The sequence below is a fragment of the Fukomys damarensis genome, unplaced genomic scaffold (assembly GCF_012274545.1).
Source record: "Fukomys damarensis isolate Sample0158 unplaced genomic scaffold, DMR_v1.0_HiC HiC_scaffold_12, whole genome shotgun sequence".
Classification (NCBI taxonomy): domain Eukaryota; kingdom Metazoa; phylum Chordata; class Mammalia; order Rodentia; family Bathyergidae; genus Fukomys; species Fukomys damarensis.
In genome coordinates this window covers 2,035,613-2,055,237 of record NW_022900924.1, presented here as the reverse complement: position 1 = coordinate 2,055,237, position 19,625 = coordinate 2,035,613, and the positions used below count along the sequence as shown (strand labels likewise).

Below are 19,625 nucleotides of genomic sequence, written 5' to 3'. Positions count from 1 at the left end.
ATTTTTTGAGACAGGGTCTCACTATGTAGTTGAGATTGATCTGGAACTCACTATGTAGCTCAGGCTGGTCTCGAACTCCCAGTGATCCTCCTGCCTCAGCCTCACGAGTGCTGGGATTACAGGTGTGCGCCACCACGCCTGGCTGAACTTTTCAAATTTTTAATTTGCAGTATTTGGGTTTTCTTTCCAGTGATCATTGATGTTTTATGTTTTTTTCTTAGTAATTCTCTAAAATTTAGAGTCTAGGGAGACGATTAGCTGCGTTTTAACCCATGTATGAGTTAATCTGCCTTTCCCAGCTTTCAAGTAGGCGTATCTGTTGGCAGTTTTTAAACAACTCTTAATTGGTTCATAGAGTTTCAGAAATAAATGATTGACCAACATGAAGTACTGAGTTGACATCACAGTGCAAATGAATAGCTTTAGGGTAATCACATTCTTTTTCTTTGAGACAGGGTCTTGCTATGTAGTTCAGGCTGACCTTGAACTCACTTTGTAGCACAGGCTGGCCTCGAACTTGGCAATGATCCTTTTGCCTCAGCTTCCTTAGTGCTAGGATTACAACTATGTGCCACCATGCCTGGCCCAAATTCAGAAAAGTTTTAATTTAGCTGCATATTGTATGACTTCTTGAGGTCTAAATGATACCTTATGTTAGTACAATGTCTGCAGGTTATGAGGACTTTGTTTTTATATCATTCAGATTAAAGGTACATTTGGCTATATAAGTTATCTCTTCAGGACTACCAGAAAATAATAACTGACAGCTTTCTCTTCATTTGGCAGTGTTTATACACATGCCACCCCTTATTTTGGGGAACTATGAGGAGTTAAAAAACGTGTGTAATCCTAACAGGAATACTAGAGTTTGCTTTGTTTCATTTTTGTGTCATTTGTAGGTTCATGATTTGGATCCAAACACATGGAAAACTGTTGAAGTTGTACATATAGATATTGCAGATCGAAGTCAAGTTGAACCTGGAGTAAGTACAATTGGATGATATTTTAACACATTTTCCCTTAAGCGACCAAAAATGATTTTCTTTCTTTCCTGTATAGCCTATGTTTCTACCAAAATGAGCCTGGAGCTCAGATCTGGGTCTGTGCACAAAGAGATCTGAGAAAAGATAAGGCGATTTTTTTTCTGTGCAGATAATTGCCTTTATAAAGGGATTCCTTTAAAGGATCTCCATATCTGGCCTACATGTTTTTATTTGGGAAGAAGCACACTGTTTACAAAACTTTTCAAGTGCAGTTAAGGAGGCAAAAATGTGATTTACATGCAACTTTTCAGTAAACTCAGCTAAGTCTGAAGGCTAAAGTTGTCTGTGCACAGTATATGATGTGTAATGCCATTTTTTCTCTCTTTTTTTCTTTTGGTACTGGGGATTGAACCCAAGGTCTTCATAATGAGTTACATCCCCATCCCTTTTTTTTTTTTTTTGGAGATAGGGTCTTGTTGCATAGCCTAGGCTAGACTCCAAGTTCATGATCTTCTTGCTTTAACTTCCAGGGTTCTGGGATTAATCATATGTCACTGTGCCCAGCTGATATATAATATCTTAACTGTTGTTTAGTTTTCTGTTTTGATTCTATTAAAAGTAAATATTTATAGTTCAGGCTTTTGACTTTAAAAATTTTTCCCCACAAGTAAATGTACTTATACTCCATGTCAAATTAAGACCCTTGTTTATTTTTTTGTTGAGATTTTTGAATATTAACTCAGGTCTTGTTTTAGAGTGTGCCAGGGTGCCATCGTGTTTCAATTTAGCAGAGCACGATTATAGAGTGTGCATATTAAAACAAGCAGTGATCATCTGGCTAGAGAGCCAAAGCTTTAGAAGAAGTGTGGTTGGACCCCTTTTTTCTTCATGGTCAAGCACAGTATGTTCAGTGAGCATCTTCTCCCGTTTCTGTTTTTAGTTTTTAGTCTCTGAACTTGAGCTGTGTTGTCAGCTGAATAGAAATAACTTGAACATGAAATGTTTGGTTTTTCTGTTGAATTTAAAGGTAAAAGACAACAAAGGTCTCTGACTTTTTCCTGAAATCATGGGTTGTGGCTGACAGCCATGATCCTGTGTCCCCTTGGCCTCTTCCCTGACTAGAAATGTAGGCACTGAGAAGGAACCCTTTGTCCTAGAAATTCTTTTAGTTGTGTTGTGGTTCGAAATTAACTTTAACTTTTGGATTATTTCCACCTTTCAATTATCTAGGGAGTTGTCTTAGTTTCTTTTCTTGTTGTTGAGACAAAAAACCAACACCCAAAGCTAAAGCAAGATTTATCATAGTTCACAATTTATAGAGGTATCAGTCCATAGTTGGCCAGCTCCAAGGCAGGGTAGCATGACAGAGGGGCATCTCAGAGGAGAAACAGTTCATGATAGGCAGAAGGCAGCAAAGTAGTGAAGAAGCAACAGACTGCCTGCCTTCTTTCTATTTCTTTATATCCATTCAGGCTACTCAACCTTTGAGTGTGCCACCTACACCCAGGGTAGGCCTTCCCATTATCCATATCAGAACTATGCCAAACCAGTCAGTGGGCTAATTTAGTACAATACACTCTTAACCCCAGCATCATACACCCTATAACCAGCCACCTCTGAAAATACCCTCCTGTGACCGACCACATGAGGCTTTTTTAGGGGGAGACATCTAGATACAAACCATAATAGGAGGTTTTTTATCCTTAGAAATGAGGAATATTCAAATGATGTATCTGTTTTGGTCTTTTATTTCATAGTATCTTTTCTAGTTGTGATTTATCAAATGTAAAAGAATGGTGATAGGAAGAAAACTAGGAGTATAAACAAATCAGTTAATGGCTAGATCAGGCTTGCTGACCAACCTAGAATTAATGATCACAAGAGGACACTGAGCTCACCAGTGTGGCTCACCAGAAGTGGGTGTGCTAGGGAAGACTTTGTATGTTGGTGTCGAAACATTATGCTGGCCAAAGGGATTCTGTTAATCTGATCTTGCGGATCACTGATTTTCATTCCCTGTTGTTTGCCGGCAGAGTACAAGGCATCTTTGGTTTAGGAGAAGTGGGGGAGGGGAAGTAGCTGTGGTCCTCAGGCAGAAATGGGCACTCGCTTGCAAACATGCCTGTGAGTAGAAAGGTAGGTAGATTATATAATACTAGAGCTCTAGAAGCCCTGGCTCCCATTCCCTCTACCTCGAGGAAGCCTTCACTGAAGAGAGACCACCCTGCTTGCCTAGGGGATGCAAGACACCAGCAACTGAGGTCACATGGAAGCTCCAGGTAGAAGACATTGAATGCAAAAGCTGAATAGGTGACTCTGTGGAATGGTACTGTGTGGGGTGGATAGGTCGTAGGAGACAATAGACTGGGTCCATACATTGTGAGTTAGTGGAGACGTGACCAAGATGAAACTAGATTGGCTTCATATTTGAATTCTGAGGTTCTGCCATCTGCTAGCTCTTTCACCTTGGACAAGATATGTGACTTCTCTATGCCTGTAATTTGTGAAATACTATGGATCTTTATCTCACAGAATTAAATGTAGGTACTTAGAGCAGGCAGTTCAGGAGGGGCTAGTCATTGTGCCGTCGTTATTAGTTGCACCTGCGCCTGAGTTTCAGCATCTGCAGTCACACCAGGAACTGTGTAGGCAGTGAGTGCTCATCTGTACGTGTGCGAGTTTGCATTGCAGTGTTTGTAGTTACCATTCCAAGTTACATTTTAGGGATGAGTAGGTAAAGATTTATTTTAAGGTGTATGGAATTTATAGTAACATTTCACTGTAATAAAATATACATAAAACTTTGATTTTCAAATGTACTATTCAGTGGCATTTAATATATTCAGTATTGTTGAAACCAGTCACCATTGTCTTGTTCCCAGCATATTTTCATCACCCCCAGAGGGCACCTTGTACCATTATAGTCTCTGCACTGCTTGGTACCCCAACCTTTAATAACCACTAATCTGTATACAGTCTCTCAGGATTTGCCTGCTCAGGTTATTTCATATACATGAATCATACCATAAGTGGCCTGCTGTTTCTGGCTTCTCTCTTATACTCTGCTTGTTTTCAAGGTTTATTCACATTATAGCATGTATCTGCACTTCATTCCTTTTATGGTTAAAAAATATTGTGTGGGCATAAAAATGCTTATGCATTTGTTTATTGATGGCATTTTGGCTTTTGCCACTTCTTGGCTATTGTGAATAGTACTGTTGTAAACCTTTGTGTCACAGTAGGTTTTTTGTCTTAAGTCATGGATAACGAAAGTACAACTTATTTATGTAGGGATTGTCAGACCTTCTGCTGTTAAAAGAACCCCATTATGCGCATTTTTCTGGCATAAAAAGAGGGGAACTTGGTGAAGATGCCCTTGACAGTTTTTAAGCTTGGGAGTGAGAGGAGCAGAGCTGTGAACTGCCTGAGGCTGGGGTGAGTGGAGGGCTGTGGTACCAGTGCCCCAGTTCAAGGGAGGGGTGACCCTGAAAAGTGATCAGAAGGGGAGCTGTGTGCTTGGTGGGGCTTCACTTCTTCCCATATCCTGTTACTTGAGTTTGTTCAATTGATTCTGCTCTTTTTATGTAAATTTGTTACATGAACATTGTCCTTTGTGGTGTTTAGAAAAGGAAGAATTAAGAACACTTGCAGCTGGGCGTGGTGGTGCACGCCTGTAATCCCAGCACTTGGGAGGCTGAGGCAGGAGGATCACTGTGAGTTCGAGACCAGCCTGGGCTACATAGTGAGTTCCAGGTTAGTCTCAACTACATAGTGAGACCCTGTCTCAAAAAAACAAAACAAAAAAACACATTGCAATTCTAAAATGGCAGTATTGTCATAGCAATCAACAGGTATTGAGTGCTACCCGGTGTGCAGCCAGAATAGCACTGTGGTAGCTTTCCAGGATTGGTACAGTGCCTCAAGAGGCTTATGGTCGGAGTGAGCCCAATCCAGTAGTGCGAAATAGCTAACAAGGGGCAGAAGCTTAGGCCGAACGGAAGCCTGACTTGAGGATGGTAGGATTTTGATGGGTGGAGCAGTCCATTCCCACTCATTACACTTGACTGTTACTTACTTTTGTTGCCCTGACACGTGTATTTCTTAGCTCATTTCTCTCCTTCCCTTTCAAATAGAAATTGAACCTCAGAGGGAACAGTGTACTGTTCGACCTGTCTTCTGGTTCGAGATTTAATAGGTACCCGGTGAATGGGTGTTAAGTGAATGATTGTGTTGTCATTAAGCAGAATGGAAGTGAAGGGTAAGGATGCAGTGTCTCACACTGCTTGGGAATGTCTTTTAGAGCTGAACAGAACCTCAGCTATTTAAGATTCCTTGCTTTCTAGCTGTGTTTTTTCTAGTTTCTTCGTGTTCCCTCAGGTTGTCAGGTTGGAAAGACTAGAGTTTGAAGCGGAGTATTCCTTGTTCTTCCCTAGCAACAGACTTCTGCTTGTCTGGTATCATCTTTTTGACCCGTAAATATACTTTGAATCCCACACTTCTTTATCTGTATAAAGTTTGATTCCAGGGCCAACATCCTGGTTTTCCTGGTGAGGAAATTGAAGCTCAGATAAACTCGTTTCAGAAGATCACTGAACTAGTGACAGAAGTAGACATTCTGTGCTCAATCCAGTGCTGTCTGCAGACTCTTGTTTGCTTCTGAGTAAAGGCCCTGCTTTGCCAGTCATTCTTCGAGTTGCCCCTGAGCACTATCCATGTTCTGCTCCTCACATTGGTCTGCCAGTGATCATACCCTGTCCCAGTGCACCTCTTGTCTTCATCTCCCTTCTGGGACTCCTTCCTTTCTGTCTAGGGCCTCTGTGTCCTTGAGGCTCTAGACCTCATTTCCTCTAGGGAGATTTCAAATGAACCCAATGAGCTTGAGACTAATCTGTGTGAGTCAAGTTTATTTTGATATAAAATCAGTTTGATGTCAGTATGATAACATCTGTATTGGCAAGGGGGCAAGGAATTAGCCATTCACAAATTTTCCTGTGGGAGTATAAATTGGTGAAACTGGTCTAGCAGAATTACCAGTGTACTTGCCCTTTGACCTAGCAAATTTCCATTTCTAGGAATTTACTTATTGTGATGGGACAAGTATACAGACCTAAGATTAGATTAGAAAAGTGTTTCTTTATCAATCAGGAAGTGGTTAAAAACATGGTAAGTATGATAGATTTGTTCAGTGTAGTCACTAAAAGAGAGTGAGCTGTAATTATTTTAATGAGAATTCCTTTCAAGATAATTTGGAGGGAGGATGTAAAGGTATGTAAAATATATTTTCATTTGTAATGTTTTAAAAGGGATACAAGTATATCTTTACACATGTACTTGCTTATGTTTATATGGCACTGCTGAACGTAGTGATTTGAGACAGGAGCAGGGGTGGAAGAATCCAGGTCATGCAGCTGTGTGTAGCACAGCGGAGGGGGTGTCCTTGGAACTGTATCAGTTTTCTTTCACTGGTTCGCAGATCACTGTCAGCAGTGGCTGGGAAGTTCCCAGCACCTTTGCCGTCGTCTGCTCATGAGAAAAGCCGGTCAGAAGTCCCACTTGCCCACTTGCTCTTAGGGGTGGGGTCGTACCAGAGTGGTTCAGGGAGGTTATCGCCTTTGAGTTCAGCAGTCACAATAGCACTCAGATTTCAGTGCTTAAGAGTTGGAGGGACATTAGGCTTGTGAGCTTAATATTTATAATAAACCAATAGGATGAGCGACTGAGTTGGGGTTGGGGGTGGTGCAGCACCCAGTGGATTAGGTCATCTGTTTAACTTAGGGAGTTGTTAGTGAATGGGCTTCTAAATTTTCTGGGTCTTGCTTGGTGCAGGGTTCAGAGAGTGGCTTCTGGAGGCTCAGGTCAGATAGGGAATGGCTGGGTGAGCTCCCCCTCCAGCCCACCAGCTGCCCCAAGCACTCAGTCCTGCAGCTCAGCGGGAGTTATCACTGTCCTACTTCAGGCCACTGTTCTGTTCAGGCCTAGGCTGTGCCTAGGTTTTTGCCTTTGTTTTTCATAGCACTGCTGTTGAAATAGGAAGGGGGCACCCTTTCTGAGTGGGAGATAAGTGACTAATTGGAATATGTTGCCCTCTATGTGCCAGATCTGATTACTTACATAGTTGTTAATATTCAGAAGTTAGGCATATCAATCAGTATCCCTTGTCCTACTCAGTTTAACGGTTTGTGATAAGATTTGTTTCGGAGGTGGTATTGGAAAAGAAAAAAACTCAGGAGACCTGAACATTGAGAGATTTCTCAGACTATGGCATCTTGATTCCTGGTTTAGTCGTAGTCTTCGTCTGACTTATTCAGTGATTTTTCCTTTTGTTTATATTGAGCTGCTACTGGATGTTTTTGAGATAATTTCTTTAAAAACTTTTTGGTACTGGGTATTGAACCCAGGGCCTTTGCAATGAGCTGTATCTCCAACCCTTCTTTATTTTTTGTTTTTAAATGCGGTCTTATGAAGTCAAGCTGGGTTTGAACTTGATCCTCCTCCTCAGCCTCCCAGAATGCTGGGTTATAGGCATGTACGGCCATGCCCAGCTCTTTTTTTAAAAAAATTTTATTAATACATGTTTGCAGTACATAATGACTACATTCATCATGGAGAGTTTGTATAATAATATGTAACATGGCTTAATTCTTTTTCTGTCCCCTTTCCCCTCCAGCTCTTTAAAACTTTAAATTTTAAAAAAATCTAAATTCAATTTAAATGGTTCAGTTTCATATTGCTTGCTTTATAGAAAGTCAAACAGTTGCATTAGTAATTTTAAGAAGGTAAGTAGTCACATCTCAGGATCTGGACAAATATACAAGAAACCAAGAATTGAAGGTGAAGCTTGGATCTTTTAACTCCACCTGGTGGGGCTTTTCTGTCACTGCAGATAGATTTAATATAAATAGTCCCACAATTTTAATTCAAAATGACTTGATTACTTTTAGGGTTTAACTCTTTCTGAGGTTGTCAGATGGCTTATATGTCACTTTTGTTGTTAACTTGCTGGTTTTTTATCATTCTTATGAACTGATTTCACATGTGGAAGGAATGTGATTTGACCTGTGGTGTAATTGAAGGGTGACATTGTTGCAATAATTCTAAGCACAAGCATTTGTAGTAGGTTCATAGAGTAGCTATAGAATCCATTTATATCTAAGTATATATTTAAGGTTTTTTTGTTGACACCATTGTAGAAGTAACTAGAACACTGTTCTGAAGTAGTAAGTTAGTAGTCTGGAATGTCCCCACTCCATTTCTTTTGGCCCTTTAGAATGTATCCACTGTACAAAGTAGATTCTCTGTTTCATGGGGAAGAGGTACTGTAGCGAAGTGTTGTTAAGGTGTTACCTACTTTAAGAAGCTTGAAGGGGCTTCTTTGTTGTGTGTTACCCAGTATGTCTGTCCCAGTAAGGTAACCTTACACTTGGCATTCCAGCAGTCCAGGAGCACAGCATGCTCCATGAGAATACATCTCCTCACTAACACAGCTCTCCACACCAGGCCTTCCTGCTGCCTTCCCACCTCTGTTTCACTCCTGGAAAGCCTTCCTCAGTGCATTGGGTACCTCTTGGGAATCAGAGCTGCACTGTGCTCATTTCTGTGTTTCTAGGACTTAACAAGATGCTCAATTCTGATGTGAAGAGGGCTTCTCAATAATGTGTTTGCTGGATCAGGACCAGCCTGCGCACCATAACAGTATTCCATCACGAATAAACTTGGGAACTATAACAATACTCTAGCACAAACCAATCAGCCAGCCAGTCAACCCACCCACCAACCAATAAGGAAGAAGAGGTGTTTTGAATAATTCACAATTTTTATTGTTTAAGTAGTAAATAACCATATGCTGCTACTTTAGTTCCTTATTTTTTACTAATTCTAGATGATGAAAAATATGTGTATTCAATTCTTAAAATTCTGTTTTAAAATGAACAAGTTTTTTTTTGGTTAACTTTTGAAAAGTGTTTTGGTTAGATCAAACTAATAAGTCAAGCTATTAAGTAGAAAGTGTAAGTAGAAAATACTAGAATACAACTTTACAGAGATTTGCTTTTTTTCCTAATTTCTAAAGTTGCCATTGATATACAACCACAGTAAAAAGTTGGAGATTCTTTAAATGTCCTGATGAAATACACATGCATATCTTCAACTCATTCCCAAAATATACACAAATGAGTCAGTTGACATCTGCTTCTGCTTTTTTTTTAAGGTATAAATTTGAGTCTGGCCCCTTTTAATCATCCCCAGCACTTTGTCTAAGTAGCTTTCCATGATTTGTATACAAAAGTCACTTCCCGGGAGAGGAAGACTCTTTAAAGTGTAAGCCGAAGTGTATACACGATTAACATCAGAGAAACCTTCGTTTTTTGGAAGTAATTTGAATGAAAATGAACATAGTTTTTTTTAAAAAAGAGAAATGGGAACCACATTTTAAGGTATTTATATGAAACAGAATTATATCAGCCTCCCCCCACAGTATGTGCTCTGTGATTTTATAATTTCCAGTATTTTTTTATAGTAGAAATAATGCTAATTCAAAATTTTTAAGCTTGCACGTTTAAAGATAGCACAAGTCAACATCTAACTTTTTTAGATCAGTGGTAGCCACATATTAATGACATAAAAGTACTAAATTGTTTGGACAGTGTAGTTTGAAAACAGCTGTATACCATACTACAATTCAGCACGTGCAAAGAGAGTAAAATTTTTCCTCTCATGTCTTAGCATGTGTGAGATTGGTGTTTTAATTTGTGGTAAAAGATATTTTTTCCAGATGAGGTGTTTCAAAACCAAGAGTTACACATTTGTTTTGTTTTTGGTACTGGGGATTGAACTCAGGACCTTGTGCTTGCGAGGCAGGAGGTGGCACCACTGAGCTAAATCCCAGGCCCAAGAGTTACACATTTTGAGGCCGTAGCGATGTTTCACTGAAAATGGCATTCCTGGAAAGAGCATACATGCTGGAAACACCTCTTGCATATTGTTTCTGGGTCACAGTAACAGTGTACGGGAGGCTGTGATAGGATCCTCTATGGCACTTCCCTGCAGGGCTTGAAGGGGCTTCTTTATTGTGTGTTACCCATTAAGCTTGGCCCAGTAAGGTCAAGCTCAGGTTTCATTCATGCCATTTCCTTCTTTTAATTTTTTAACCTCTACCCTACTTATGAACTCCCATGTGCTTCCCTGTTCCCTGTCCTTACTTGAGCATAATTTCCATGTCACATTTGCCCCAAATCTCATTTCTAGTCCCCTTTTTATTGGCAGACATCACCCCCGTTAAGTAATAGGGAGTAGAGCTATTCCTTGGCAGTCCAGGTGTCTCTTCCTGGCAGCCGCACTTCCCCCTTTGCACTGTAGGATTCCTGCTGCTGGTGTACTCTGGACCACTGTTCATCATCTCCTTCTACTGGAGCGCTGCTTGTGGCACTTTTTCAGCACTCACTAATCACAGTGCTTTCTTTACCACTTAGAGCAGCACACAGTCCCTCTCAGGTAAGAGGTTGGGCTACTTTTGCGGGGTACTGGGGATCAAACTCGGGACCTTGCGCTTAGGAGGCAGGTGACAGAACCACTGAGCTAAATCCCCTGCCCAAGGTTGGGCTATTGATAAAGCTCTTCCTGCCTTGCAATACCCAGAATGACCTCTCCTTCAAAGTCTTCTCCACCCTTCTGCCAGTTTTGTCTCATTTGGAAAACCTGGGTTTGTGTGTCTCAGTTTTGAGCATGTCCAGTTTTCAGGGCATTTCTTGGAAGTTAAGGTGTTCTTTTCAAGCCCCTGAGAGGCTGCAGGAAGCATTGCAGTTAACTTTAGAGCTTATTTGTCATAGCCGTTAGTTAGGATCCAGGCCAAGACACTCAAGACCCTTTCAGATGAACATGGTCTGCTCTTGAGCAACTTGTTAGAAGTACCAATTCTTACAAATTCTGAAGTGAAACTAGGGTCCACGGAGTTCTCCCAGTGACTCCTGCCCATGCTTATGTTTGAAAGCTATGGTCTGGCACACTGTGTTGGGCTAATACTAGAGTGGGCACCCTGCTAACGTTTTTGGAGCAGAAATAATTTCCAGTGGAGATCATGATGCCAACAGCATTCATCTTAACCTTTATTTTCACTAGTTAGGAATTTGCTGTATACTGTTTGCTTTTCATTGTTTTTAACCAAAGAAGTGCTGTTGCTTTCCCTAGCCATATAACCAGTGGGAGGAAAGCCAGAACTTAAACATAGGGTTGCTGACTGTCTTCTTCCTAGAGCAGCAGCTTCCCATACGATGTCCCTCCCTTGCACTGTGTTGACTGAGAGCATTCTTAATTCATTTAAACCGCTGCCTGCTCTTCCATCCATCTTCCCTAGTCCCCTGGAGCACCATTTTTCATCAGTGGGCTTGGTTAACTCCTTCTGACTGCTGAACTCTGGCATATTTTGAGGCTTGCATTTGTGCAGTAGAATACAGGGTTCGGAGACCCAAAGGTGGGTTTTGGTGTGGGTCCTTTGAGGGAACACCACATACTCGTTTTTCTCATTTATGCATTTAACAAATGTTTATTGGGACGTAGTATTTGCTGTGTGCTGATCTGGTAAACATTTTTCCAAGTAAAAGAATAATTGCATCTGTCTAAAGACAAGATGTGCAAGATTCTTTTGAGAGAACAAGCTGAAGTGTTTCTAAGTGACTTGGAACTCGTTCATCCCAACTATTGCTTGTGTAAATGGTGATGCTGGATGTCCCTCTGCCAAAGGGAACTTTCCTTAGAGCTGGCATAGGCCAGTGCTGTGTACTCCAGGCCAGAGTCAGGGTTCAGAGGCTAACCAGAGCTGGGAGGTTTGGAGTTCTAACTTTGGTTGGACCATCAGTTTCCACACATCTAAGTTGCTTGTTTAAAAACCTTAAGGGATAGTTGGTTTCATCCAAACTGCTCCCCTGAGCACCCTATGGAAATCTTCTGATAATCTTTTTAAGGATTGTCATGTTGATGAAAATGAAATGTTTTTTAAGAGTTTGTGCTTTTTGTTCGCTCTTCTCACCATTGACTATTTGTTCTTTGGCTATGATCCACTTGCTTGGTGAGTACTTTTTGGTACACACAACAATGTCCCATTTTAAATGAGGCCAAGCATATACCTTATTTAAAGTGGAAATTTAATTAAATTAACTGAAGTAGAAATTAAAGTACCTTTGATTATTTTGAACTACGAACATGTATTGTTTTTAAAGCGATTATTTTGCTCTTTTTTCTTTTTAAATATTATTTTTCCTAAATGCTAGCCTTGGCAAGCTGGTGAAGCTTCGTTTATTTAGAGTTGACCCTTAGAGGCCTGTAAGTTTTGGTCACACTTGTTTTGTGTGCCTTCAAAAGGTTTAGCTCTATCTTTTCTTTTGATCAGATATTCTGTTAGACTGTGCTTAGATATTATATATATTTGAGTCGATACATTTGGTAACATATGCTTTACTGCATTTTTAAAAAATACTATAATTTTAAAGACATGTAAAAGTCATAAAATATATTTTCTAAATAATCAATATAAGATTAAATTTTTTTCTCTTCAAAATTAAAAAGAGTAAATCTGACTGGTTAAATATTACCTCCAGCAGTGTGAAGTTGGTAGTATTTGTCAGCTTTTGAACTACAGAAGTGACATTTTCTGGGTCAACCTGAGATAGGTACAAAATTAATCTTTGGTTAGATGATAGCCTAAATGTCCAAGTCAGACCATCTTTCCATTTGGTTCTCTCTCTCAGCTGCATTTTGGATGTTACATTTGCTTCAACTTGTGCTTTATATTTCCTAAGAAGGGCTTTCTGCTTCTTGGAGCTGTGCAGTTGTTTTTAGATCTGAAAAGTGCTTTTGATTATGAGAAGCCTGTGGCTGAGATCCAGCAGTCCCTGTGGTTGCCAAATGCTGTGTGGGTCAGTTCTATTTGGTAGGAGCAGACACTTGATTTCAGTGGAGTATTTCTTCCTTTTGCTGTTAAGGTGAATATAGACATTTGTTTCTGTCTTAAAAGCTTGAAATTTAACCTTAACATGTAAGGGAGAATCCCCAAAATTCTTTATTGATGTGAGAACTGTGACCCAGCTACAAACTTGTGATGAATGCATGTACTATAACCTTCTGAATACTGGGAGGGAAAAATAACTCAAATACAAGTTTTGAGGTTGCAGCAGTTTTGTTATGCTTAAGAAATTTGCACCTGTCAAATTCTTAACCTTATTTCACTTTTGCTGTGCCATGAGCGAACCATTGCCAAGATCATTTTTGTAATAAATTGTAGAGGCTTTTCCCCCATCCTCAAAGAAGATAAATATAAGCGTGATTCCCATTGAAGAGAAATATGAAAATATTTTCCCACTTTATCTTGCCGCCTTACATGGCCAAGCTCTTTCAGATCCCTTTCGGTAGTGGAGGTAGAGAATGTCTGGAAGGCAGTGCCCTCTTGTGGGAAAACAAGATATTGCTTATTTCATGCGTGCTTAATTAACTCTTAGCAAGGATTTTACTTTTCTGTTAAAAATCTGTGTGCTAATGTACTTTACATAAAATGCTTTTATTTTTGCATTTATTAACTCTTTCTGATGCTTATTTCTGATTTCATCCGTGTTTTAAAAGAAAAAAAAGAGGTGATGATGTGGGTCAGTGGGACAAGAAATCTCCATCGAGAGCCAGAAAATACCGTTTTGAGCAGCTAGACGCAGATGTTATGAAAGAAACCAGGATAGTCTGTTCCAAGCCAAGTTTTACAGGGCATCCCTTGTAAGAGCTCTGAGGGCAAGCTCTCCGGTCAGAGAAGTAGGACGGCCCTTTCCGGGATTGGAAGGTAAGAAGTGGTGAAGCATAAACCACCCTTCTGCCTGTACCTGGCCTTGGGGTCGGGCATTTCCGAGGCCCAGCTTTCCTGCTCAGCAGGGGTGCACTTGGGCACTGGTCTTTAGAGGTGGAGGGCTAACTGGGAGACTTACTTCCTGCTCTAGTATGGAAGTACTTAAAAAATAGTAGCAAGAAGGATGCTGTTCATTGGATTTTGCTCTTACTGTAAGGAAATGTTATGTTTTTTCCAATAATTTTCCTACTCATTGTTTGTCATATTAGTGCTAATGGATCAAGTGGAATCCTGGGACTTCGGAGTTGAAAACCAGAAAACAAACCTACATTTTACTGGCAATGGTGTACTTAAAATTTTTGTAGTTTTCCCCATTTCAGTTGATGTAATATGATGTAGTTTGTTCTGTGGTCTGCTATCCTTTAAAGGGAAGCAAATGTGTTATTAAAACTTTGTTAAGCATTTTATACAAACACCTTAGCAAAATGGACATGTTAATATGCCAAAAAGTTTAAAGGGTCTTCTATTTAAAATGCTAAATGTATAAACATAAAGTATAAAGCTAAATAATAAATCATTGTATACTTGTGACCGAAACACGCCTAGACCTGTGACTCAGATCCTCCTCTAAGGGAAGGAAGGGCTGGGGAGGAACTCACTAGCAGTTGCTTAGGGCAGCCTGTCAGCCCCAGGCTACCCTGGAAAAGGTGCTTGCTGCTTTTGACCTCACCTGGCCAGCTCATTCCAGAGCACAACTGTTTGGTTTCCCTGCTTTGTTGTAGGATAGGGAGGGGAGTGTATTACATCGGGTGTTTGATTTAAGCTTTTTTCAGAGCTGAAATTCAGACTCTTTTCAGGTGTACCCTCCCAAGGGCTGTTGGAGTCTGTCTTCACAAGCCTGGTGGTGTTGGTGCCAAGGAGGAGGTCAGGAGTCTAGGGGTGCTGTACTCTAGTGATGCTCTGGTAATCAGAGTGGCCGCAGCTCTGTTGATCACGCCTAATCCCACAAGACTCTCTAGGAGGGTCTCTGTAAGGTTGGAAAAATTACAGAAATATTCTGTCTAGTGTGCACATATTTGACTGCATTTCTTAGTTCTTGATTCAGTTTAAAAATTCAGCTTGTAGGATTCATTGGTTGAAGGCCAGTAAGGATTAATGAGAGGGTTGAATTGTAGAATATTTTTTAATGTGTTGTTGTTCCTCTGAGGTACATTCAGTAACAGAAACTAGGCCAACAAGTTATTGACAATTAGTGGTCTTTTGGGAATCTGCTTTAATGAATAGATAAGAATGATTTGTAATTAGCATAATAATTATATGCAAATGAATGCTTCTGAATTGCTCTAAAACACTTCTGAACTGTTTAAACAGCCCTCCTGAGATCTTGTTACTCTATTAATTTGTGTAGCAAATCTTTTTTTTCATAGATCATGCGAAGATAAACTTCAGCCCAGCCCCTGTCCGAGCGATTATGAATTCCAAGGTGGTAGGACCTGAATTAATGAGATTTACTTATAGTGTATTAATGGTACTCTGTGGGAACCTGAAAGGGTGAGGAGTCACTGGGGAGATGTAATTAAAAATAGAAAAGAAGGCTGCTTATTGGAAAAATAACTGTTAAAATCAGTTTCTTAAACAAGTTAGTAAATGTTATTTCTCTTTACACCTTTGTTACTTGCTATTGCAACATTTTACATGAACATCTTTTTAAATGGGCTTACCTTTTGGAATCTGGCTTGAATTTTGTCAGATCCATTTATGCATTTGGCACTGGGGTCAACAGTGGTAGGATCCAGGAACTTTTTGGCTTTTCATAAGTGCCACAATACTGAAAACATAGGACAGTGCTTGTAAGTTATGTTTGTTACTTATCTTCATATTTAATTCAGCCTTTTCTCTTATCCTGGGCTTTATTTTTAGGATGTGATTAGAGGAAATCAGCTTTGCTAAGGTGAGAAGCAATACCCATGCATTTTAAACTTAGATTATCTTTGAGCTACTTGAATAGACACCTAATTAATCATCTTGTGCTAAAAGAGTATTTTATAGCAGGCGGCAAGATCTTAATGACCCTCTCACTTTTAATGTTTATTCTGTACCCCTCCCTGTTAGGCTTGATCTTTATGAGCATATATTTTGTGCTTGCTAATGCTTGTGGCTCGGATATCCTCTCTTTAGTTCACACATAGCCCTACCTGTGGCAACCCAGAGAATGGCTCTTTAAGCAGTTTCTGGTGTCTGGAGCTCATTTTGAGTTTTTTTTTTTCCACAAGCTGTCAAGAAACTCCTACTAGCATGCTCTTCACCGCCTACTCACTTTCCCATTCATAATCATGAGTTAAATCTAGGCTCAAGGACATATGTAGGTTGGCTCAGCACACATTCTCTACTTGCATTTTGGGGGACGGCCATTATGCTAAAAGATTCATAAAACTAATATTCATTGTCTTCAAAATGAATCTGATTTCTTTTGAGTCTTTCCGTTGAGAGCTGCAGTGAATAACAGATGTACACCCAAGAGGTAACACAACTTTTGTATTCCAGGGACAGAAAACAGTTATTTATAAGAATTTAATGACTGTAATCTGTGGCTATAGCATGGAGACTCAGTAATCCATTTATTTACCATGTTATAGTTTACTTTATTCTCCAAAGAGTATCTTGTCTTTCATTTGCCTTCGTTTTTACTTAAATAAGAGTTTTCAGTTAAATAGAGTTGTGTTAACACTAATCTGAATCTAGCTTATATTGATACCATTGTATTTTTATGTTGCTCAAGCACTGTTATTGATGGAGCAAATAGTGTCTAGGGATATTATACCCAACTTGATAATGATGGTTGTACTGAACCCTTATCCTGGCCAGGCCTCTGGGCATGATACACGTAATTAAAATTGGATCATGAAAAACTTCAAACACAATGCACCTTAGCAATAAAATTTTTCTACTTTTAAAAATATTTTAAAATTCATTTTAAAAATACATTTCCTTGGCCTAGTGAATTTGCTTTCTTTTTTTTCCAAGGATTACAGAAAGTGCATAGCAAATTCAGCCTTCAGAATACCCAGGAGCTGAAGACTCAAGTAGGCTACAGCTGTCTTCACCCACAGTATTCTAAAAGAACTAATGAGATGAGAAGTCTGCAGCTGGTGGCAAGCACAATAAACCATGAGCCAAGGGCTTCTCTTCATCAGAGCCTCCCCTTTCCCCACGGGATCCCAGAGGAGACAGAATACTAACAAAGCCAGCAGGCTGTCTCATTCCACACTATTGCTCATTTGCAGCTATAATTGGTAGCTGAGGTTGCATTCTGTATGCTGAAACTGTCATACATGAAGGAATATATTTGTTCATTGTGATACCGATATAAATCGGCTAGTTTTCAAATACGGAAAGACCAAACTAGAAATCCAACAATAAAATTGCAGCGAAGAAGATACTGTTAAAAAATTGTGTTTATTGTAGAGATGTAAAACCGAGGTTGTAAAAACTGCGTCTTTTTTCTGCTTTTTAATGTCTTGCTACTTAATTCGACTGATTAAACATTTACATATTCAAGCTAAAATAAAAACACCAAAATTCCCAAGTTTTGACAAGATGCATTATTCTCATCTGTCAAGGTTAAAGTGCTATTGTTAATAATTGGGTTTTTAACATTTTCAGTAATTAGTGTTTGCTGCTTTGTATTCAGAAAGGGACAACTTAGTTTCCTGTATATATCTGCCTCATAGGAAAATTCACATTCATGATCTACAGTTCTGTGGATCCTTGGTGTCTTTGAAATGCTGTATTGTGATTGTCTGGGATTTGTTGACACCTTTTGCCATCATCCTATGTGCTGTACCCGAATGAGCTCCAGGCAGAGGCTAAGAAAGTTTGAATTGAATTCCTAGGGTAGGAGGTTGTACCACCACCTCATTGGACTGTGGTTTCCTCACCTGTAAAGTGAGGGAAGCTGGGTGGATTTTAAGGTTCATCTCTATGCTTCTGCAATCCATAGTTCAGAAAATCGTTTCACTGATCACCTAACACTGATAAGGAAGATTTGAAAAGTTACCTTTTTTGAAACAGTTGATTAGGTCCAGAATGGAGAAATTTTTAAGTGTTTTTCTACTTTAATTAACCTATGTCAGACAGGTATTGGAAGTTGCTGATGTTGTCACCTGGTATGGAGCTGAGTTAGGAGGGAGGAGTGTGGTCAGATAAGTTCATCTAATCTCCTCACTGGCTTTGCCACCTTCAATGATACATATGTCCTGGGGCAAGGTGTCCCTTAATTAATTTACTCTTAAACAAGAAGAATTTATGCTGGCCACAGTTTAGACCTGATTTCTACATAAATTGTTTAGGGATGGGGGATTTAGCTCTGTGCTGGTGCCACCTGACTCACAAGTGCAAGGCCTGGAGTTCAATCCCCAGTACCAAAACAAAAAACAAAGCAAAAAAACTAGTTTCTTGGTTTGTGTACCACCCATTCTGTATAATGTTACTGGTTTTATTTCTTTAGCCCTAGTGGTAATTATGTACACTTTATTTTGTGGATTATTTTTCTTTCTCTAGGGGTAGACAAGTTTAAAATTCATAGTAATTCTACACTCTGTGCATGGGTACATCAGTTCTAAGGTTCTTATTCCCATCTTTCTCCCTCATATTTAATCCAAAATCAGAAGTTGTCTTCCAGCTATGTTTTATTGGCTAAATATTTTTTCATGCTACATAAAATGATAAAGCATCCCATATAAATGATGGTTATTTACTGTCAACTCATCTATGCTCTATAATAGCTCAGATTTTGTAAAAACCAAAGATAAAAGCACAAAAACAGGAATGTCATGTGCTGTTAGTGTCACACCTGAGTTAGTAAGAAGAGGGGGGGAAAGGATTTTTCCCTGTGGTGCAATAAAGTGGTAACTGTTGACCAGGGTTCTGAGCATTATATTGATAATTAAAATATTTTAGAAATAAAGCACTTTTATGGTGATTTTTTTACTTTTAAATGTGATTTTGAATTCACTTTAAAACTGCATTTTCTTGGGTAATTTTAATTCTCGTTATAGTTCTCTCTATTTCACCCTTGGCTGTTAAAACTTCTGGGGTTATATTTTCCCTTTGTTTTTGCCTCTCTTTCTCCCAACTTCTTGTGGAGCCAGAACTATGTGTTGGTTCTTCCCTTCTCCTCTGACTCCATAGTCTCCCTCTTAATCTGTGGGCTGTCTCCTGCATGATGCTGTTCAGTAGATTCTGGTTGAGGGAAATGGTGCTGAAGGTGATTATTTTATGTGATGTTAATTTTTAATTTCAGGGAAAAGTGAACCTGTCTTTGGATTTTATTTCAAGCCTCTGACAGAACAAAAGCACAGTGGCTTGTTTTCTTTTTGTGAATCCATTTCTTGCGATCACTTAGGCAATTCATTCTTTCCTCAGTAAGAAGTAAATTTCTAGGGCGCAGTTCTGAGTTGGAATTTAAGGATTCCTACTGATGGCAGTAAAAGAACTTAATACTGAGGTGCCCAGACTTGGGGAGGAGCGCCAGGTGTGTAGCTTTTCACAGGTGTTTCATCTCAGCCTGCCATTCTCATGTAGTGTGGACTGACCCAGTGCCCGTAGCTATGCCACATTTGAGTTCGCCAAAAGAAATACATATTAGGAAAAGAAAAACTTGCATAAATACTTTAATATTAAATTTATTAAGACATCGTGAGATTAATACATTATCTTTGGCCTCTGCAATTACAAGAGGTGCTCAAAGTGGTGGATATTAGCTTCTAGATGTTAATTAGTATGGTGACCTGCCAAAGTGTGTCTACTTTTTTTTTTTTTTTTTT

The 19,625-nt window shown here is 39.5% G+C and overlaps 1 protein-coding gene across 4 annotated transcripts in view; it reads left to right on the top strand.

The window, feature by feature from the left end:
- The window catches only part of Pitpnb (phosphatidylinositol transfer protein beta), a 64,049-nt gene that overhangs the window by 22,838 nt on the left and 21,586 nt on the right, over positions 1-19,625 (top strand). For all 4 annotated transcript variants that reach the window (XM_010603705.2, XM_010603706.2, XM_019204489.2 and 1 more), the window contains exon 7: positions 900-983. In XM_010603705.2, the coding sequence (XP_010602007.1) occupies positions 900-983 (84 nt within the window). The remainder of the gene's footprint in view (positions 1-899; positions 984-19,625) is intronic.